Genomic DNA, 24,741 nt, shown 5'->3' on the forward strand with positions numbered 1-24,741 from the left:
CTAGGCCCGGCCACAGGTGTATAAACTCATGCACTTAGGAATGGAGACTGTTTCTAAAAATGTTTGTGAAAGAATGGGCCGCTCTCAGTGATTTCCAGCGTGGAACTGTCATAGGATGCCACCTGTGCAAAAAATCCAGTCGTCAAATTTCCTCGCTCCTAAATATTCCAAAGTCAACTGTCGGCTTAATTATAAGAACATTGATGAGTTTGGGAACAACAGCAACTCAGCCACGAAGTGGTAGGCAATGTAATCTGACGGAGAGGGGTCAGCGGATGCTGAAGCGCATAGTGCAAAGAGGTCGCCGACTTTCTGCACAGTCAGTTGCTACAGAGCTCCAAACTTCATGTGACCTTCCAATTAGCCCACGTACAGTACGCAGAGAGCTTCATGGAATGGGTTTCCATGGCCAAGCAGCTGTATCTAAGCCATACATCACAAGTGTCGGATGCAGTGGTGTAAAGCACGTCACCACTGGACTCTAGAGCAGTGGAGACGCCTTCTGTGGACTGATGAGTCACGCTTTTCCATCTGGCAATCTGATGGACGAGTCTGGGTTTGGAGGTTGCAAGGACAATGGTACATTTCTGACTGCATTGTGCGGAGTGTGAAATTTGGCGGAGGAGGAATTATGGTGTAGGGTTGTTTTTCAGGAATTGGGCTTGGCCCCCTAGTTCCAGTGAAAGGACTCTTTGAATGCTCCAGGATACCAAACCATGTTGGACAATCCCATGCTCCCAACCCTTGTGGGAACAGTTTGGAGCGGCCCCTTTCTCTTCCAACATGACTGTGCACCAGTGCACAAAGCAAGGTCCATAAAGACATGGATGACAGAGTCTGGTGTGGATGAACTTGACTGGCCTGCACAGAGTTCTGACCTGAACCTGATAGAACATCTTTGGGATGAATTAGAACGGAGACTAAAGCCAGGCCTTCTCGACCAACATCAGTGTGTGACCTCACCAATGCGCTTTTGGAAGAATGGTGGAAAATTCCTAAGAACACACTCTGCAACCTTGTGGACAGCCTTCCCAGAAGAGTTGAAGCTGTAATATCTGCAAAAGGTGGACCGACATCATATTGAACTGGGATGGCACTTCAAATTCATATGTGAGTCAAGGCAGGTGACCACATACTTTTGGCATTATAGTGTATTTGTTTTTATGCTACAACGAGAAGAAACAAAGTGTTCATCAAGGCCACTGATGAGATGCAGAGCATCAATACAAATTGATCAGGAGCTATGTTGATCAATAAGAAATGGTTTATGATAATACATGCAAATATTAATCACATCAATATTAATCCATGCCACGCTCTGATAACACAGTGTAAAACAAGATCAATAATTTGTTTCCAAGAAATTTGAAAGAAACGTACATTTTAATCCCATTTAATGAACAATCATGCCTCTAATTTCCTGTTCAACACATTCCTCATTCCCTTGCCAATGACTCCGGTTTTGGCATCAACAGAGCTACCTAGTTTCTGCCTTTTTCATATAATTGCTTCATGAGTTCCCAAACAGCCTTTTTTGCAGATGCAGGCTGGAGGCGGCATTTACCTCCATCTGAAGGCCAGGATCCAGAGCTCTATTAGCCTACATCTATTTTGTTAGAAAATGCAGTAATACCGGTAAAAGGGCAATCACATGGTGGGGTTAACCCTTTGAAGTCGCCTTAGGCTATGTTGCCCTTTTTTACCAGTTGCATCAGCTTGGTGCGGAGTTCATGAGTTAAAGTCTTTAGAGTTAAGGTATCAGATCAAAATGTGCAATTCAAAAAATAAGTCAGCAGGTGCCAATCCGAGCATGGTCACAGCCAGCCATGAGACCCCAGAGGTCTTGGACCTTTAAAGGCCTACTGAAATGAATTTGTTTTATTTAAACGGGGATAGCAGATCCATTCTATGTGTCATACTTGATCATTTCGCGATATTGCCATATTTTTGCTGAAAGGATTTAGTATAGAACAACGACGATAAAGGTCGCAACTTTTGGTCGCTGATTAAAAAAAGCCTTGCCTATACCGGAAGTAGCGTGACGTCACCGGAGGAAGGACTCCTCACATTTTCCCATTGTTTACAATGCAGCGAGAGAGATTCGGACCGAGAAAGCGACGATTACCCCATTAATTTGAGCTAGGATGAAAGATTCTTGGATGAGGAAAGTGAGAGTGAAGGACTACAGTGCAGTGCAGGACGTACCTTTTTTCGCTCTGACCGTAACTTAGGTACAAGGGTTCATTGGATTCCACACTTTCTCCTTTTTCTATTGTGGATCAAGGATTTGTATTTTAAACCACCTCGGATACTATATCCTCTTGAAAATGAGAGTCGAGAACGCGAAATGGACATTCACAGTGACTTTTATCTCCACGGGACGGCGTGACGTAGTGGGTAGAGCAACCGTGCCAGAAACCTGAGGGTTGCAGGTTCGCTCCCCGCCTCTTACCATCCAAAAAATCGCTGCCGTTGTGTCCTTGGGCAGGACACTTCACCCTTTGCCCCCGGTGCCGCTCACACCGGTGAAATGAATGATGAATGAATGGTAGGTGGTGGTCGGAGGGGCCGTAGGCGCAAACTGGCAGCCTCGCTTCCGTCAGTCTACCCCAGGGCAGCTGTGGCTACAAATGTAGCTTACCACCACCAGGTGTGAATGAATGATGGGTTCCCACTTCTCTGTGAGCGCTTTGAGTATCTAACAATAGAAAAAGCGCGATATAAATCTAATCCATTATTATTATTATTACGACAATACATCGGCGAAGCTCTTTAGCTACTGAACTAACGTGATAGCATCGGCCTCAAATGCAGATAGAAACAAAATAAATAAATCCCTGACTGGAAGGATAGACAGCAGATCAACAATACTATTAAACCATGGACATGTAAATACACGGTTAATAATTCCCAGCTTGGCGAAGCTTAACAATGCTGTTGCTAACGACGCCATTGAAGCTAAATTAGCAACGGGACCTCACAGAGCTATGATAAAAACATTAGCGCTCCACCTACGCCAGCCAGCCCTCATCTGCTCATCAACACCCGTGCTCACCTGCGTTCCAGCGATCGACGGAAGGACGAAGGACTTCACCCGATCATCCGTGCGGTCGGCGGCTAGCATCGGCTAGCATCGGCTAGCGCGTCTGCTATCCAAGTCAAAGTCCTCCTGGTTGTGTTGCTGCAGCCAGCCGCTAATACACCGGTCGCACCTACAACTTTCTTCTTTGCAGTCTTCATTGTTCATTAAACAAATTGCAAAAGATTCACCAACACAGATGTCTAGAATACTGTGGAATTTTGAGATGAAAACAGAGCTTTTTTGTATTGGATTCAATGGGGTACCAATACTTCCGTTTCAACGATTGACGTCACGCGCAAACGTCATCATATATAGACGTTTTCAACCAGAAGTTTAGCGGGAAATTTAAAATTGCACTTTATAAGTTAACCCGGCCGTATTGGCATGTGTTGCAATGTTAAGATTTCATCATTGATATATAAACTATCAGACTGCGTGGTCGGTAGTAGTGGGTTTTAGTAGGCCTTTGAGACTGTTTTTTTCTCCTTTTCAGACAGATGTTTATTATGTATGTGAATAGACGGGCTGAAGTGCAATGTGGCAAACAATTGTGATGAGGTTGCAATGGTCCATAAAATAGAACATAAAACAATAATTCCAGTCCGCATGTGTCCGCATTATGTAAGAAACGACAATGGCACTTTTGTATGTAGTCCAAAAAACAAGAATCAAAAACCAAAAAGAAAATGAAGAGGATGATGATCTACTAAGCTAAAACATTTTGGAAAGCTAGAACCTATCTAGGGATGTATATTGTTTGAATTTTATTGATACAGATACCTATTCCTTATCGACACCGGTATTCATCGGTAGTTATCGATACTATATGTAATTGGTGTAAATAAATATGTGAAAAAATGCATTTTTAAATTGTTTTGATTATTATTCCTTTCTTATTTGTGATTATTTCAAGCTGATGATCAGATCCAAGGGAAAAGAAAAGGTGTACCCCGCCTTCCGCCCGATTGTAGCTGAGATAGGCTCCAGCGCCCCCCGCGACCCCGAAGGGAATAAGCGGTAGAAAATGGATGGATGGATGGATGTTTTTAACCTGCCAGCTTTAAAGCATCTGTACTAATAAACAAACAAACCGGGGATTAGTTCAACATTTTATTAGCGTAGAATGATGATTAAAAAATAAATAAACTAAGAAAAAACACAATAACATAATGTATAAAAAAATTCCAATCTACTTGGTTTTAAGTAGAAGAAAGCACACACAAATATGCATTACAATTCATTTCAACACTGGTGGTCCAACTACATATAATTAGAAACTCCATTTACATTTTGTGACCTGAATATTTAACAAGTATTAGTGATATTGTTATTAAGAGCGCTAACGCAGACAAATTATGTATTGCGGCGACGTGATCACTATCGTGTGTGCCTTTGTTTACATCATCGAGTGGTCTGCTGTTTCCTCGCTTCCTTGCGTTCTAAGAACTCCACCTTATCAGTGATTCTCAGAGCCGCAAAAAAATATAGAGTGTTTTCTATTCGGGCTCCAGTACTCTGGAACGCCCTACCGGTAACAGTTAGAGATGCTACCTCCGTAGAAGCATTTAAGTCCCATCTTAAAACTCATTTGTAAACGCTAGCCTTTAAATAGACTCCCCTTTTAGGCCATTTGATCTGCCGTCTCTTTTCTGCTCTGCTGCGTGGAGAGATTATAGGTGACCACAAATGTTGCGCTAGCTGTTCAAAGTCAGGACCCGGGGTGGACCACTGATCTGTGCATCAGTTGGGGACGTCTCTGCGCTGCTGACTTGTCACCACTCTAGATGATCCCCTGCTGGCCCCACTATGGACTGGACTCTCACACTATTAACTAAATCCACTCAACGTCCATTGCACCGGTCGCCCAGGGGGGGTTTCCACATATGCGGTCTCCTCAAAGGTTTCTCGTTGTATCTCATTGGGTTGAGTTTTTTCTTGCCCTGATGTGGGATCTGAGCAAAGGATGTTATTGTGGCTTGTGCAGCCCTTTAAGACACTTGTGATTAAGGGCTATATAAATAAACTTTGATTGATTGATTGATTGGATTGATTGATAAGTGACCATACCAGAACAGCACAAAAGAACCAAACGTTCAAAGATCCGTTCATAAGGACGGATATAGTTCTAAAGTAGTACCTCAAGTCAATAATAGTTGTGGTCCAATTCACAATCTATCAACTACACCACTTTCTTATTTCCTACTTCCACAGAGCAAACACCCACAAACTAGCATGCAACGCATTGTGCTGTGGCATGTACCATATCTTGGGTGGCTTGCTGGATGGAATTGGCTCCGCGAGCGTGTCATGTCACAGGACCTTTGAGGAAAAAAGGAACGCACCACGGTTGGAACGAAGGCCAGTGAGATAAAGAGAAATGATGTGGCTCATCGTCTCCACCTGTATTCTATCAGCTCACTACAGACTGCGGGTCCTGGCTACAGAGATGAAAAAGTCTCTGGAGGACAAGAGAGACCTTCATGAGTCAAAGAAAAAATGGCATCCCACTTATCAAAAGCATGGACACATAATCCTTCCCAAACCTCTTTTTACACACACACAGTTCTACGTTCTGGACAAACTTATAGAAGCCCATTCATTGGGTTTGGAACGTAACGCTGGGCTGTTGCAAAGTAGATATGGCTCCTTGCCAGATTTTCTTGTGTAGTTAATTGGGGTCACAATTCAAGACTTTTTGTTTGAGTAACTTTTAGAAGCTGAATAAAACAATAGGAGGACCGTGCTGAAGTGTTTAGCAGTTAAGGGGCATGATCCTACTTAAATGTATCTTCTACAATACTGCACAATGCTTTTTTTTTTTTTTGTGCCCTGCAAAAGCTGAAGCAGTTAATAATGGCACTGCAAAAAGGCCATAAATCAAAGGCATTGGGATGAGGCCAGTGAGGAAAGGCACTTCATCTCTTTAGATATGAGAGCAAATAAAAGGGACAGAAGCCCTCTTGCCTAATCTTACTGTCCTTTCCTTGAAATAAATTCAATATAACTGTACTTTGCATGGGTCCCTGGCAGTGCAGTGGTTCCGCAGATATATACCGGTACATTCTGAAATGGGATATTTACATAGAAATATTTTGTAAATGTTTTTTAGACATTTTATTTACACAGGCCCGCGGGATGAGTTTGCCAAGTATGAAAATTAACCTTAATTTTTTTTAATGAAAGAAACTGCTGTTCTATATGTGTCCACTAGATGTCACAAAAGCAATTCTTTGTATCTTTGTAGATGATGCTACAAAAAAATTAACCACATGATTTTAGTGCACCAGTCGAGGAAATGAGCAAACTACATAAATAACATCTTGTAATTTGATTTTGATATTATTGTTTTATCTTGATTGACAATTAACACCATTTAGTTGACTGATGAACATTATCACATAGTTTTTTCAGAAAGTATAAATAATGACAAATAATGATAGAATACCGCAATTAACAGCAATATGTAAGTGTAAAAAAAAAACAAAAAAAACATTATGATTTGTACATTTTCAGAATGTGCTTGTTCTATTTTTAAACAAAGAAAACAATCTGAAGTTGTCTTCATTTTTAAGTTATCATGCCGTGATTTACCAGTCCGTCCCACTTGGGAGTAGATTTTTCTCCATGTGGCCCTCGATCTAAAATGAGTTTGACACCCCTGCTTTAATTGCTTCCAAACGATGCCTGTAACACGGCAGTAAAACGGCTGATCAAACAAAACAGAAAAGTCATTAATGTCTTTATTCATCCCTTATGAGAAGAAAAAAATGTTCTCCTTTTTTAATAAGGTTCAAAATGTTTGTCAGGTTTCTTCTTCCTTGTACTTTGTATACACTTTTGAGTTTGAACCATTTTTTTGTTTCTTTGCTTAAACCAGGGGTGTCAAAGTCATTTTAGCTCAGGGGCCACATAAAGGAAAATCTATTACCACGCGGGTCAGACTGGTAAAATCATGGCATAATAACTTAAAAATAAATAATTTGTCTTACTTTGGCCAAAAGTAGAATAAGTCCATTCTGAAAATGAACATATTACAAATAATTGTCTTAGCGAAACACTTCAAGTTAGTGAAAAATTCTGAGGAAAAAAATTGGTGCTGTTTCAAAAACCTCATGAAGAACACAATGAACTTAGACTTTGTCTCAGTGTGTTTACAAAGCCATTAAACTCTAAGTACTGCCTGTTTAGCTGGCAGTTCACCATTAAAAACGTGTTTGGAAAAGCAACCGAGTGTTTCGTTAAACCGCCGCATTGGTGACATCCGCAACTCCCACAACACATTAATTTATCATCAGTCAAATGTAACAATTATAAGATAAACAAAACACTACCCTAATAGCACCCCAATAGCCTAAATCAAGGTAACATAACAACAAATGTAACCAATGTGAACGTGGTAGATTTCATCATGAAAAAATAGAACAAACAACAAATGTAGAAAGACACATTTTTACAGTGGAGTTCAGGGTGCACATTGTGCCGTCAACCAATTGCGAGTGCTGCATGGAACTTCAACTACAAATATGATAGTCATGTTGACTTGAATCTTTGCATCTTACCGTTTCGTTATTTTATCCACTGAGTGGATAATTTACAATGAGTCTGTCTGCATAAAGCCAAATATGTTTAAAATAAATTATTATACGTGGCTTCCTTCACTCGTTATTTTCACAGTTGTATGCATTTTTATGTACAAAATATGAAAATCACAAATCAAATCACAATTTTGTACAGAAAAACTGCGATTAGGTTTAGAGTCAAAATTGTGCAGCGCTAATGTCTGCTGTCACTGGGATGCCAACTGATAGGATGTTCATATATTCCCGTTTAGATAAAGAGGAAATCAAAGGAGGAAATCAAAAAAAGCAATAACTTCATTCATTTTTTAAATATATTTCTGATAAGTATAACAAAGAGGAGGAAATGTAGGGTGTAATGTATTCATACAAAACTACATTTGATGAAAGGATTAGTAGGTTATGTGTATTATGTACATGTGGATGTAATTAAAAATATTATTTTGATCCTGTTATTATATCAGAATCAGAAGTACTTTATTAATCCCCGATGGGAAATTAAGACTTTCAACACAATCCCGTTCAAGAGCAGACAAACATTACAGGGAGACAGAACAGGATCGCTGACGGGTCTGACAACTTCCGGCGCACCTTACAAAAAATGTGAGAAACAGGTAAACGCTGGGGTCGGGGGGATAAAAAAATATGTTCAGTCTAAGCCTGGACCCCTGGAGAGGTGGTCCAGACTGAGGCCAAGAAAAAAAAACTCACAGCCATAGCACACATAAACATGTGTGTTTGTAAGAGGGAAACATCAAAGAACACAAAGGATCATTGTCACGGCCCGGCCGCATGCCAATACACACTCATCTGTTTGCTCTGTTGATTGCGCCTCCAAGAGCGCATCTGCGCGCGTCACTCCGATTGCAGCCGGCAGCTGCAGTCAATCTGCAATCAGCGCACCGGTCGGCAATGTTCTTCCTGGGCTTCTTAAGCAAGTGCAGATCTGCGTTCCGGGCCAGAACATAACCATCCATTTGTGTACCGTAAACCGACTAATCCTGCTTAATGCTCACTCTTGCTCTCTGTGTTTTCTCTACCGTCGTGTTTGATTTGGTCCCGTGTCTTCCTTGTCCTCCCCAGCAGTCTGCCTCCGTTCCCGCGTTGACGAGCTGTGCGTCTCGTCAGTTCTTGTGTCTCTGCTTCCCGGACTGCCTCCTCGATCCTCGATCCTCGACCCCCGCTTGAACATGGACCTTCTTCGCGCCCGCTATAACCCCCGATTTCCTGCCGGCTCACGGACCTCCAAGCTCTGCCTTGTCCTTCCTGATCTTCCGCCTCTCGTTCAACACTCAACAGTTAATTCCTACACATAGTCACACACCATACACTCTCTTGGATTTTGTCACACACTATTCTCTAGTTTATTAATAGTATTGTTTCATTATTATATATATCATATTGTTTATATATAACAAATCATAGAGCAACTACGCCCCCTTGTGGTCTGTGCCGTCTACACTCCCTCCGAAACATAACATTAAAGACATTAAAAGAGCAGAGCTGATGCAACCGGCTGCCACTCCAGCAGCGCCACTTCTACATACAGCTACAAAAGTAAAACAACAAAAAAAAAAAAAAAAGATTAACCAATAATATATAATATATGCTGAACAGTGTTACGTATCGGGTGAGTATGTATTTTATTGTTGATTAGAAATCACATTATCTAAATAATGGGGAAATAACTGATAAGCTTTTACTCCTCCCAGCACCTTTTCGGAGACACGTTTTTTTCTTTTTTGAATTTTATTTCAATATTACTTTTTGTTTTGTTTTTTCAGACGACGATATTATAGTAGAGATGATGTTTTGTTGGAATCCTTATTTGTTGTGTTTGGAACATAATACTGAAATGAAAAATTAGAAATATCAAAGGTAGTCATTTAATGACAAAATATTGGCAACATGTATAAAGTGTGTTAGACGAAGGTCTGTAAATCAGTGTTCTATAACGTGCAACACCTCACTGCTGTCGTTCTTGACATAAGTTCTATAGCGTGTGTGTGTGTGTGTGTGTGTGTGTGTGTGTGTGAGAGAGAGAGAGAGGGCAAGGGAAAGAGAGAGCGATAAGGTGTCTGTCCTGGCTCTTGGAGCGAGGTGATGGTTTACACAGCGATGCACAATCACTGGAATATTTCTTTTCATGGCTTATCTCCCCTCAGCGGGAATCTGCACGAACCGCGACTACAACCCAACTCCATGCTTGCCAGTTGGCCACAGCCTCCCGCTCCGGTCCTGCCTCAGCTCTCAGACAAACGTCTCCATCCCTGCACAGCATGATTTATTCCGAACAACTCGGTGTAAGCGCAGGTACTTTTTACATTTCAAAGTCGGTTTTATAAACCACAAACATGGAACACCCAATCTTGTGAAGCAAATGGAGAATCCTCCACTTTCTAAGTTGGCAGAGAGGATAAATGCCAAACACAGGTTAAGATCCTCAAGAGGCAACAAAATACATAACACCGATTAAAGTATTATGACACTCAGGGACAGCCCGTCGCATAAACACTCTATGCCAGGGGTGTCAAACGTACGGCCCGAGGGCCGGATCAGGCCCGCCAACAGGTTTTATCCGGCCCGCGGGATGAGTTTGCTAAGTATAAAAATGAACCTGAAATTTTTTAATGAAAGAAACTGCTGTTCTAAATGTGTCCACTTGATGTCGCAATAGCAATTATTTGTATCTTTGTAGATGATGCTGCATATGTACAAAATAAACCACATGATGCTTGTACATCCATTGAGAAAAATGATCAAACTACATATATAACATACTGTCATTTGATTTTGATATTATTTGTTTGTCTTGATAGATTGAAAATTAAAGGCCTACTGAAATGAATTTTTTTTATTTAAACGGGGATAGCAGATCTATTCTATGTGTCATACTTGATCATTTCGCGATATTGCCACATTTTTGCTGAAAGGATTTAGTATAGAACAACGACGATAAAGATTGCAACTTTTGGTATCTGATAAAAAAAAGGCTTGCCCCTACCGGAAGTAGCGTGACGTAGTCAGTTGAACATATACGCAAAGTTCCCTATTGTTTACAATGATGGCCGCATGAAGTGAGAGAGATTCGGACCGAGAAAGCGACAATTTCCCCATTAATTTGAGCGAGGATGAAAGATTTGTGGATGAGTAAAGTGCAAGTGAAGGACTAGTGGGGAGTTGAAGCTATTCAGATAGGGAAGATGCTGTGAGAGCCGGGGGTGACCTGATATTCAGCTGGGAATGACTACAACAGTAAATAAACACAAGACATATATATACTCTATTAGCCACAACACAACCAGGCTTATATTTAATATGCCACAAATTAATCCTGCATAAAAACACCTGCGTGTTTGTTACGCTAGCTCCTAGCTCCTCTGCTAGCTCCTAGCTCCATAGAACACGCCAATACAATTCAAACACCTGATCAACACACACAATCACTCAGCCCAAAAGACCGTTCACCTAACCCAAGGTTCATAAAGCTTATATATTTTTAAAAAGTTACGTACATACGCAAAAAAAAGTTGCGCACATACGGTCAAGCATTCAAATGTTTAGAAGCCAAAGCTGCATACTCACAGTAGCACGTCTGCGTCTTTGTCATCCAAATCAAAGTAATCCTGGTAAGAGTCTGTGTTGTCCCAGTTCTCTACAGGCGTCTGTGTATCGAAGTCAAAAGTCCTCCTGGTTAGAGTCTCTGTTATCCGAGTTCTTCCATCTTGACTGCATCTTCCGGGAATGTAAACAAAGAAGCGCCGGCTGTGTACTGTTGTTGCTGACTACGTTCGAAAAATACGTCCATTTCGCACCGACAACTTTCTTCTTTGCTTGCTCAGCTTCCTTCTCCATAATGCAATGAACATGATTGCAACAGATTCACAAACACAGATGTCTAGAATACTGTGGAATTATGAAATGAAAACAGAGCTTTTTCGTATTGGCTTCAATGTGGAAGGCATACCCGTGTTCGCCGGTCTACGTCACGCGCATACGTCATCCTCAGAGGCGTTTCGAACCGGAAGTTTAGCGGCAAATTTAAAATGTCACTTTATAAGTTAACCCGGCCGTATTGGCATGTGTTATAATGTTAAGATTTCATCATTGATATATAAACTATCAGACTGCGTGGTCGGTAGTAGTGGGTTTCAGTAGGCCTTTAACACAAACGAGTTGACTGATGAACATTATCACATCATTTATTCAGAAAATATAAATAACGACAAATAAAGTATATATATACTATTAACCGGGACATGTAAGTGTACAAAAAGCCACATGTTCAAGACCAGAGGCCTCATATATTAAGAGTTGCGTGGATCTCCTAGTTAATTTGGCGTACGTTGAAATCCAGAAAACAGCGTACGCAAGAAAAAAATTTAGATGTGATAATGTATGCGCACGCAGTAAGCCAGGCACCTTTCTTTGTTACGTTCAGAATTGACCACAGAATTGGCCTGGCTGGGCACGACCAGACCACGCCCCCTTATAAATACGCAAATGATATTGAAGTTAGCCATGTGCCTGAGATCTGCACGCTCTGCCTAATCACAATTCAGTAGGAAGTGCTTCTTTCTCATGTTTCGAGCGATCGAAAGAGGGTTGAGATTGTGGGAATGCTGTGGGCTCCGAAAACTGCACACAGTTTGGTCGGACATCAGGAAGAAGGTGAAAATGAAGATGGATGCGCATGCCAAAAACCGAGGACGGGACCAGAGATGAATTAGTGCTGCACTCCGTTTGAAAAGGTAGCCACTGCAATGATACGTAAAACTTTAGAACATGTGGGTGACATACCTACACACTCAGAGTTCGTACATCCACATGCATGTTCACTGTACAAACATACATATACTGTACATATACATATACATACATACACTCATGCATATAATCACGTTTCATCAAACATATATTAACGTTGTTGCCCTGGGGGAAACTGGGTAACACATGGCACACTGACAAAGCTTAACCTATTGTTACTATAACAATCTACAAGGTTAATATAGTTGGTTTATCTTTCTTCACCTCCATTTATCTGTTTTATTCTGTATTTCAAGTTATCATCACATATATGTATTGTTGCATTTGAAACAATTGTATTGTAGATAATAGAGGTATTTATTGTTATTATTCATTATCAATAGTGCTATTTCTATTGGTATTTGTATTGCTCAATTTGTAGTGTAATAATGCTCATTGTCATTTCTGTATTATTAATATTTATTTCACTAACTGCTTCTTTGCTATCACTTTTACCATCATATTTGTATATATCATATTTGCTGATGTTGTTCTGTTGTTGTTGTTGTTGTTATTTTTTTTGTTGTGTTTGCTGTTGTTGTCTCTCGGTCTAATCCCCCTCTTGTCCCCACAATTTCCCCCTTTGTCTTCCTTGTTTACTCTTTTTATCCCCTCCTGCTCCGGCCCGGCTGCACCAAATAATAATATAAATCCATTTAATGAAGTCAAATACAAATAAGGCAACAAGAGAAGTATCCCACACTTTTCTTTTGTAAAGTAAATTTGTACAGCCGATATGGGCATCTACATCAACTATATGATTTGCCTGAGTAGCTGGACAGGACAAAAAAATAAATTAATAATTACCCTCAAGATAAGTATAAAATGTGTAGCGTACAACAAAATGTTTTCATACAGTAGCCTGCTCACAGCCAGATTAGTTTCATGTGAAGATTATGATTATTAATATATTATTAGTTGGTTTGCAATCTTATTAAATTCAAACATGCCAGCTTATCACAAAAGATACGAAAGACTTTGTATTTCACTCTTGTTTGATTACTCAATTGATTATTACAACGCAGGAGAGGTTTACGTTGAGCTGTCGTGCCGTGCAAATGTTGGCAAGGCCTGAACGGCCACCTTTTTGTGTCGTTTAAGTATCCACAGCATGTAGAAATGTGCATACGGGACAGCGTGGCGAAGTTGGTAGAGTGGCCGTGCCAGCAATCGGAGGGTTGTTGGTTACTGGGGTTCAATCCCCACCTTCTACCACCCTAGTCACGTCTGTTGTGTCCTTGGGCAAGACACTTCACCCTTTGCCCCTGATGGGTGCTGGTTAGTGCCTTGCATGGCAGCTCCCTCCATCAGTGTGTGAATGGGTGAATGTGGAAATACTGTCAAAGCGCTTTGAGTACCTTGAAGGTAGAAAAGCGCTATACAAGTATAACCCATTTATCATTTAATTATAAAGCTTGAAGTTAGCGTGAGGCAAAGCGCATTCCCACATTGATTTCACTCTTGATACATCTCATCTTCGCCATGAAAAATGGCGTACAGCAGGTTTTTATACATATGCAAGCTTAATACATGACACCCCTGGGCTTTTGTGGAGAGTTGAATATTTTTTTCTTTCATTTAAATCTGTCAGTTATGAAAAAAAAAAAAAAACATCATAAGAGTTACAATAAAAATAAATGTTGTAAAAGTTCAGTAAAAAGGTTGTTTGACTCAAATTAAGAATGTGCAACACTATCTACACCTCCTTGCAAAAATGCAAAATGGTTTATTCCTTCTAGGCATGGAACACGCCACTGTTTAATCAACACAGACTAATATATAGTAATTATTATTATGATAATCATGTATAATTATGATTATTATCCATTAATCATAATCATACATTAATCAGATCATTTCTACCTGACATAGTTATAATCATAATTAAGTGAGAATGACAGGTTGTATGATTATTCAAACTCACATTCTTGCTACTTTATATTCAATTTGTCAGCACTATTTTGTGACAAAAAAACAACTAAAAAACAGGATAAAAAAAATTCAATAAAATATCAAATATTTTTAAAAAGACTTAATGACATCACTGGCACACACGAAAGAGCTGTGTGGTAGTGACAGCAAAAAAAGAACAACATTTTTTATTAACACATACATGTTAAAATTGCAATTTCAATGTTGACGGTGTGCATTTATTAGAAAACAAATAATACAGGTTAATGCGGGGTCAGCAACCCGCGGCTCTCGAGCCGCATGCAGCTCTTTAGTCCCGCCTTAGTGGCTCCCTGGAGCATTTTTAAAAAAGGATAGAAAGTGGAAAAAGATGAGGGGGAAATATATATATTTTTTTTTTAGTATGTTTTTTGTTTGAGTACAAACATGACACAAACCTTCCCAATTGTTAGAAAGCCCACTGTTTAATATGTTTGTGTGTATGCCTCACTGATGAGAGTATTTGGTGAACATTGTTTTGTCCTACTAATTTTGGCGGTTCTTGAACTCACCATAGTGTGGACTCTGACACAACAGTTTGTTTACATGTAAAAGCTTCCACTCCTTCTTTGTCTCATTTTGTCCACAAAACGTTTTATACTGTGCATTTGTTGATGTTATTGACTTGTTGGAGTGCTAATCAGGCATATTTGGTCAGTGCATGACTGCAAGATAATCAATGCTAACATGCTATTTAGGCTAGCTGTAAGTACATATTGCATCATTATGCCTCATTTGTAGCTATATTTGAGCTCATTTAATATTCTTTATTTGTATCCTCTTTGTATATAATTTAGTTTTGCATGTCTCATGACACATTATCTGTATGTAATATTGGCTGCATTTCAGGTTGTTGTTCGTGTGCCATGTTGTTCCAGACCACAGCAAACATTAGCAACATTTCTGTCAACGAAGATTTGCTTAAGCCTGCGACACATAGTCATTTTGATAGTAGGCTGTAATAGCTAATATAGACACTTACGTCATGTGTTGCCTTCATTATAAGACTTATATACGGCTTTTCACTTTTTCAGATTAGTTTTTTGTATGTTTGGTCCAATATGGCTCTTTCAACATTTTGGGTTGCTGACCCCTGGGTTGATGCAAGCAGAAATGTTGTTGTTTACAGTATTTCACTTTTTTTTTCTAAAAACACACATGGATGCTATAAAATGTGTTTTATGTGATCACTGGAATAATCAAACAAATTATTTGACAGATTACTCAAATACTGATATAATCCAGAGCTGCATCCCTGAAACAATGTATTAGTATAACAGGCTTCGTACACCTTTTCCGTGGGCAAATTCAAGCCTTTTCTAAGGACTTTCAAGATCAATTTTGCAGTTTTTCCAGTACCCTTCAAAAGGTGAAAACCAGTGTGAATCAATCCATAGCCTTGTTTTTTGAGGTCACCAAATGCTTTCTGTAGGAAAAATAGGGAAAATCTGCTCAAACCTAAGCCTAACATTGAACCAGCAGTTATCATTAACTGAATGGGGCATAGAAAATGAAGCAGTGTTTCTGTAGACTAGTCAATGTCATTGGTATTTGCAAACGTTGTTTACTTGTTTGTTTGTATCATCATCATTCATGTATACATCATTCCTTACAAGAAATAACATTAATTATTGTTGTTTACTTGTTTGTTTGTATCATAATTCATGCGTACATCATGTTCATTAAAACAACAACCTCCCGGCATGATGGACCGATGCACCACTGTCCTCTTGGGGGCGACGCAAACATGGCATGACAACAACCTAACGTAAGGGCTCGTGCAAAGCCAACAGATCAAGCGTGTAGCTTTAATTTTTAAGAAAACTTGTTTTAATTTTTTTTCCATTTTATAATTAGCCTTTTGAGTCAGACTGCAAAGAAATATTATGAACATTTCCAAGCATTTACAAGCACTTCACCCAAAATTCAAGCATTTTTCAAACCTTGAAAACACAACATTAAAATCCAAGCAATTTCAAGGTTTTTAAGCACCCGTACGAACCCTGTATAACAGGGGTGTCCAAACTTTTTCCACTGAGGGCCGTACACAGAAAACTTTAAGCATGCGGGGGCCATTTTGATATTTTTCATTTTCAAACCTTAACAAAATATATGGATTTTTGTTTTTTTAACATTTAGGGCTCCCGGGGACCATAAAGGGTCTCAGTCATTAAAATGTAAAAAATAAGTCAAATTATTATTATTTTTTATTTAACGCTTACAGTAAATCTCTATATCAACTTCAGGTTGATATAAAGTAAAAAAAAAAAAAAAAGGTTTTATGCCTTTTCTGTCAAAGACAACTTTGTTTTTTATAGTAAAACTGAAATATGCAGTGTTTAGTAATTAGAGCCCTAAAAGATCAATAATGCAGGACACCATTGATTTTAATTATTTAATATTTTTGAGTAATCACAGTGAAATGTTAAATAAAATCCTACTAAATATATTTGCGATCCAAAAGGTACCCCACTCATAAAGTGATACTTTTTTATTAGGTTTTTTTTAACTTTTAACACTTAAATTACGATTAATTTTTTTATGGCAACCACACAATATATGCAATATTTTTTCCACATAAAACATTTTAAAGTGATATTTTTTAAGTAATAATTCATTATAACATAGATTTTTAGTCTTTTTTTTTTTTTAGCAATGGCAATAAAAAGAAAAATAAACAAAGACAAAAGAAAAAACAGCCTGCATGGCAGCTTTGTGTCAACATTGAAACTTTTTCTTGTTAGATTTCACCTCATTCCACTTTCTTTAAATGTTTTTTTTACATTTTTGCAATATTATCAATTTTGCAATTTTTGCAGAATGTGTGGCGGGCCGGTAAACAATTAGCTGCAGGCCGCAAATGGCCCCCGGGCCGCAATTTGGACACCCCTGCTGTATAAGAACTGAAATGAAAACTAAAGTAAATACACAAGTACACAATGTTGGGTTTAATCACAGACCAGACCTGATTAATGGAGAATGGGGTCAATTAGGGTTACCCTAAAACATGATGCAATCCCATACTGTAAACACCATCCACACGTGAAAACAGAACAACTCCCATTTTACCTCAGCTTCAGGCGCAATGCAACGAGAAAACACAAGCTTGGTTCACACTGAGTCTGCTGGGCCACAGTTCTTTGGTCCTTCCCCCATCGCTCACTGTCATACTCTCCAGGGAGACAACAGCCACGGCGCCCAGTGGCCGGGCAGCCCCACTCACCAGCTTTGCGTCGCAACCCGGACCCTCCGTTATATCATCCCTGACCCATTCGTTTGCTAGGATCCTGACAGTTTCAGGTTATACCAACAATGTTGTGGTGTTACTATTAAAAAAGGATTCCTCTCGTTTAGTGTCGGGCTATATAGGATACAGGCCTTTGGAAAAAAAAAATTGCACGAGTGCACATTAATCATTGCATAAGAGCTGATGCTGCGCAATGCTTTTGAGTGGCCGATTGGGAGAACTTTATGGTTCCCAGATTTAAAAAGTAGGCGCTAATGTACCACCTTGCTGTGTTTGAGCTTCCCTGCAACATTATAACTTTACGTTATGTGTGACACGCAATAGCTGCGTGCGTGAAATCAAGACACATTATCACTGCAGTGGATGTGTTCTACTTGGTTAGCATCGTTTGGGTCAAAAAGTACACCTACGCCCGATTCCAAACAGGCAGAAACTTTGAGACTGGAGGACCTTCAGGCAAACTTGCTCCCTACTGACCAGTGGTGCAATCCTCCTCTGCCTCCAAAGTAACAAAATCAACTGAAGAATAATTCAGTTGTTTTCCCGGGTGCAGCAAACTGTTCAAACAGCAATGCAATGAAAATGCCATTTCTTCCTGGTGTATGCAATCTTACTCAACAATAGCTAAATATTGGACAAGAAAAGCATAACATGATGGAAATGTTGAGATTGGGCACTGCTATTATAATACAACAATATGGGATGCAACCCAACATCACTAAAACCAAAATTGTCCGTTCAAAGTCAATACAGTGTTACCTCGGCTTGTGAGGGCCCCAGCTCACAAGTTGTTTGGGATACGAGCTGTCTTTCTGTTAATTAGGTCGCGGGTTTGGATTCTGAGCCTCCCTACTGCTCGTTGGCGTAGAGAACGTGACAGTTAACCCCGTAAAATCCAACCAATATACATGATTATATAAAATTGTATATATGTATATACACATACACATATACATATATATATATGTATATATATTTATGTATATATAGTCGAGGTTACTGTGGTTTATCCATTATACAGTGCTCAATACCGGGGCAGAGCGGAATATACAGTACGTTAGGTCAGGAAAAACACGGAGGCTATTTCATCCCTACAAGCCTGTTTTGCAGGTTTCCCTGCTTTTCAGGGGAATTTTTCCCTGAAGAGCCTGAAGAGCAGCGAAACAGGCTTGTAGGGATAAAATAGCCTCTGTGTTTTTTCCTGACCAAACACATATATATATATATATATATATATATATATATATATATATATATATATATATATATATATATATATATATATATATATATATATATATATATATATATATATATATGCATATACACATACACACACATATATATATATATATATATATATATATATATATATATATATATATATATGTGTGTGTGTGTATATATATATATATATATATATATATATATATATATACACACACATATATATATATATATATTTATAGATACATATATATATATATACTGTATCTATAAATATATATATATATATATATATATATATATATATATATATATATATATATATATATATATATATATATATACTGTATATATATATATATATATATACATACATATACCCATATATACAGATATATACACATATACAAATATATACATATATACACATATGTATACAGATATATTAAAAATATACCGTTTATTTACTAAAATAGGGACTTTTGTCGAGGCTTGAACCAATTATTCATGTTTACATTGATTTTTATGGGAAACTCTGCTTCACTATACCAACGTTTCGGTAGGCAAACCATGTTGAAGAACCAATTAAGTTTGTAGATCACGGTTCCACCGTACATTACTATTACATTACTTTATAAAATTACTGTAGTTGTTGGTATTCTATTATATTTTTGCTATGTTCTTTATTTGTGTACTATATTTGCTGTATACCTTTTACACGTGTTATCTATAAGTTTATTTTTCGTATTCAATAGCATGTTACATGTTTAAACTGTCGTGTTTTTGGGCGTCTTGGAACAAAATAATTTCTAAATATTTCAATGGGGAACGTTGATTTAAGATACAGTATTTTGGAACCCAAATATACTCTTAAAGAGAGGTAACAATGTATAGACTTGACATTTTAATCCCTGCTCCTCATTATGTTCCTGTTTTGTCTTTTTTTGGTTAGTTTTATCGAGATATGTCCCGATCCAGTATCGATATCGGACATCGGTCCGTTAACAGCTCAAAAAACAAAAAACAGGTATTGCATTATATGAGCCAACATCTAAAATGTTGTATATAAAAACTCCAACAAGCAGTCTGTTCTCCTACTAAAGTCCCCTTATATGTCTGATAACAGCTTTTCTCCATTTGATAGCCTTTTAGGACTCTACTTTCAAACATTGTAAAACTAAACACACAGAAATAAAGTATGTCAATATAACTTACACGAGATACAAAACAACGTTCCAACCTTAAAGCCATTGTTGAGTTGTGGTCCTTTTACTTCTTAGATGAGGCAAAATGCAAAAATGGTCATGCTGCTGGAAGCGCACAAGAAGCGCAAAGCAAACTTAGCATAGCAAAATAACATGAACCAAGGTTGTAGCATGAGGCTACCATGATAAACTGGCAGTAGCATAGATTGCACCAAACGTAGCTGGCATTGATCCCGCAAGAACTGGCGGGGTGAGACAGGTATAAGAAGCCCTCTGATTCGTTATTAGCAGCAGGTGAGAACAATAATTGCTAATCATTGGTAGGTGGTGAAAAACAGCAATCAGAAAACCTGGGTGAAGTAGCTGCAAGAACACACACAAAACAGGAAGCAGGGACACAAATTAGCGCTAATCCGTAAAAAAGAACTAAACATAGGACAACTTTAACTAAACTACAACAGCAAAGCTGTATACAAGAAGGTGGAGACTCTGTTTCCTGAGGATGCTTTGGTCCTTTAATGTGTGCAGCAAGCTGTTGGAGATCTTTTTTCAGTCTCTTGTGGCCAGTGCCCTGTACTTTGCAGTGGTTTGTTGGGGGAGCAGCACCAGCAAAAGGGACTTGAACCGGATTGACAAACTGATCCGGAAAGCTATTGGCAAGCAGTTGGAGGCGTTTTTGTCAATGAGGGCTAGGAGGACACTGGACAAACTGCTGGCCATCATGGACAATCCTGTCCACCCACTCCACCAGACAATTGACGGACAGCAGAGCTCATACTCCAACAGGATCCTTCAGCTTCGTTCCCACAGTGATCGATTCAAGGACTCCTTCATTCCGCACTCCATTCAGCTGTATAATCACTTGCCATACAGCAATAGATGATACATGTCTATTACCTGAACGCTTCTATGTTAGCTACCTCTCTTTGTTTATAATGTATATTTTCTGTTAGATCTACTCTCTATTTTATGCTGCCCTTTTTTTCCCTGCAGCTGTTACATATACTGTAGTATTGTACATGGTAATTGTTATATATTGTATATATCAGTGTTTTTCAACCACTATGCAGCAGCACAATAGTGTAGCGTGAGATATTGTTTGGTGTGCTGTGGGATTTTATGTAATTTCACCTAATTGGATTAAAAATATTAATAAAAGGCATTGAAGCTTTGGGATGGCTAAGCAAAACCAAACTAAAACTGAACTGGCTGAAAATTAAACAAAAACAGAATACTGGACGACAGCAAAGACTGTGTGGAGCAGACGGCGTCCACAAAGTACATCCGTACATGACAACCAACACCAAAATAGGAGCGCAAGACAAAAACTAAAACACTACACACAGGAAAACACCAACAAATTCAAAATAAGTACAGCGTGATGTGACAGGTCGTGACAGTACACCTACTTTGAGACAAGAGCTATAGCGATGCAGGGTTGGTTATGGTTTGAATTCATATCCAACAAATGCGAGAACGACTTTTTACCGTCAATATCGGCTGCTGAGTTTCATTATTTGTTTTTTGTTTTCATTGTTTGTTTTCAATTTAAAAAATGTGCCTTTGCTCCGAAAAGGTTGAAAAACACTGGTATATATTATATAAAAATAAAATATAATCATATAATATATCAGTATATATCATATACTGAACATATATTATGTAAATATTACATATATGTTATATTTTATATTGCTACTATGGTACATTTTTGGTCTACTTTATACCTGCATTATCCTTTCCATCCTTACACTTTCCATCCTTTGTAACTGAGCTACTGTGTGGAACAAATTCCCTTGTGGATCAATAAAGTTTGTCTAAGTCCAAGTCTAACAAGATATGACTTGAAGTGACAGGTCATGACAGAAATGCATTAAAACAAATCTGCTAGCTCGATGCTAACTTACATTGGATTCCCCCTTTACATGCTACAGATTAGCATTGGTAATTTTGCAAGGCAATTTCAACTCCTCATTTCCCAATCAAAACTACAGTACAACTAAAATGCAAGTTACAATCAAACAACGGATGTGTAATAAGAATAATACTTACAGTATTAACACTTTGTAGGCAAAACAAAGACTGGCTCATTTAACTACTTCCTGCCTATGGCCACACACAAAGCTGAAATGAGACTTTTCTAACATTCCACGCTCCAAAATAAGTAAAAGTATGTATTTTTTGTGCTGATATTGTATCGGACTGTCAAGGCTGCAATATTGGGATCGGAAGTGAAAGAGTTGTATCGGGACGTCCCTAGTTTCATCACTCTGTCATTTTGAAGATTCAGACATATAATTTTTGCAAAGTCTCTGTTTATCCGTCCGCTATGCAAAACAAGACACTAAGCCGCGGTTGAGACTGATTCAGCAGCACTTAGAGGAGACACGCAGAATGGAATGCAGCATCATTTCTCATGGCAGGAATGAAGCTCACAGTAGACGCTGAACACTGGCTGCACTCAAAAGAAATGGAGCGAACAAAAACAGAATTGCATTTTGCAAAAAAAAAGAATGAGACCAGCAGGGAAAAAAAACAAGCCTCCCAATAAACAATGTTTTGTTCTTCCAGGTGTTAACATTGCGAGAAAGCAACCAGCCGTTCAAATGAGTCCACGTTGAGAGAACAAAAAGAGGAAAGGGGTTGTTTTTCTGAAGTCAAGCACTTCAAATTGTGTACCTGTCCACAAATACATAAGCAATGACGGCCAATAGTTCCGAGCCACATTGTTCGGCTCGAACGTGCACATCAGGACCAGAATGCACTCTGACCTCCCACAGGGCTGACGGACAACACACCCTGCAGCACATCCAGCACAGGCAGCACACCTACCTTTGAGGATGTTCTGACCGTGCAGCACAACTCTGGGGACTAGCACCGTGTAGAAGTTCTGGGAGAAGCCTGATCTGCAAGGAGGTTTCACGGCCAGGCCCGTCTTACTCTCCTGTGAATTAAAAGCAGGCGGCTTTGGTAAGCATCAGCAAATTGATTTCATAGACTGATTTCAGAGCCTTTTTTTAGACTGTGGCTACAGGCTACAGGGAGTGATTTACAGTGCACTTCCAACACGGCCATCATAAAGGAGGAACTCAGCATCCGGGGTAACATTTTGCTCCAAAATGACCATAAGTACGCTGAATAGGTGACCTCGATAATTGTTAGTATCATCATTGCCACAGTCATAACGATTGTAATCATCATGAAAACGACAACCTTACAGGAGAGGCTCATAAGGAGAGAAAACGTGCATTGTACAATATCCAGAGAATTTCCCCTGACAACTGTGGGAGCATTATAGACATAAACTGTATATTAAACATTGTATTGCTAATGCAGCTACCAGACCTTATTAGGTATCGAAGGAGATCCAACATGAATATGTGTATCAAATGTTAAAGTTAAAGGTAAAGTTAAAGTACCACTGATAGTCACACACACACTAGGTGTGGTGAAATTACTCTCTGCATTTGACCCATCCCCTTGTTCCACCCACTGGGAGGTGAGGGGAGCAGTGAGCAGCAGCAATGGCCATGCTAGCGAATAATTTGGGTGATTTAACCACCAATTCCAGCCCTTGATGCTGAGTGCCAATGGGTCCCATTTTTATAGTCTTTGGTATGACTCGGCCGGGGTTTGAACTCACGACCTACCGATCTCAGGGCAGACACTCTAATCACAAGGCCACTGAGCAGTTCTACCTGATACGATTCATGCACGTTCTATTAGGGACTCGAGATCAGTATCGCCCAATTTCCCCCAAAATGTACACTGCCGTTCAAAAGTTTGGGGTCACATTGAAATGTCCTTATTTTTGAAGGAAAAGCACTGTACTTTTCAATGAAGTTAACTTTAAACTAGTCTTAACTTTAAAGAAATACACTCTATACATTGCTAATGTGGTAAATGACTATTCTAGCTGCAAATGTCTGGTTTTTGGTGCAATATCTACATAGGTGTATAGAGGCCCATTTCCAGCAACTATCACTCCAGTGTTCTAATGGTACAATGTGTTTGCTCATTGGCTCAGAAGGCTAATTGATGATTAGAAAACCCTTGTGCAATCATGTTCACACATCTGAAAACAGTTTAGCTCATTACAGAAGCTACAAAAATGACCTTCCTTTGAGCAGATTGAGTTTCTGGAGCATCACATTTGTGGGTTCAATTAAACGCTCAAAATGGCCAGAAAAAGAGAACTTTCATCCGAAACTCGACAGTCTAATCTTGTTCTTAGAAATGAAGGCTATTCCACAAAATTGTTTGGGTGACCCCAAACTCTTGAACGGTAGTGTATGTAATCGCCATTGCCAATTAATGCCTTTTAATGCCTAGGCAAATAATAATAATTTCCATTACTGAAAATAAACTGATTTTCTTGGTATCTTAAGTACCATTTATAATTGTAGGATGAGGCTGAATGTGTTACACACCGGGAGCAAGCCAAGAGCAGGCATGCTAAGAGCTAAGCTAGCTTGAAACAACACTAAGAAATAAGTGTAAAGATTAAGAAGTGTCCATGGAACCAAGTTCAAGCAGAATTTAAAGGAGATATTTACAGGAAATCAACTTGTACATTAATCTAGAGCAGGGATTCTCAAACTGTGGTATGTGTACTACTCGTGGTACACCAAAGAATCACTTGATTTA

At 38.9% G+C, this 24,741-nt stretch overlaps 1 protein-coding gene across 3 annotated transcripts in view; it reads right to left on the reverse strand.

Annotated features, from left to right (window-relative positions):
• Window positions 1-24,741, reverse strand: part of cdh4 (cadherin 4, type 1, R-cadherin (retinal)) — a 620,224-nt gene that overhangs the window by 591,908 nt on the left and 3,575 nt on the right. For 2 of the 3 annotated variants that reach the window (XM_062046835.1, XM_062046825.1), the window contains exon 2: window positions 22,927-23,038. In XM_062046835.1, the coding sequence (XP_061902819.1) occupies window positions 22,927-23,038 (112 nt within the window). Of the gene's footprint in view, window positions 1-22,926; window positions 23,039-24,741 lie in introns of those variants that run through there. The other variant, XM_062046851.1, reaches the window with a different exon arrangement.

The sequence above is a fragment of the Entelurus aequoreus genome, linkage group LG01, assembly GCF_033978785.1.
Source record: "Entelurus aequoreus isolate RoL-2023_Sb linkage group LG01, RoL_Eaeq_v1.1, whole genome shotgun sequence".
Classification (NCBI taxonomy): domain Eukaryota; kingdom Metazoa; phylum Chordata; class Actinopteri; order Syngnathiformes; family Syngnathidae; genus Entelurus; species Entelurus aequoreus.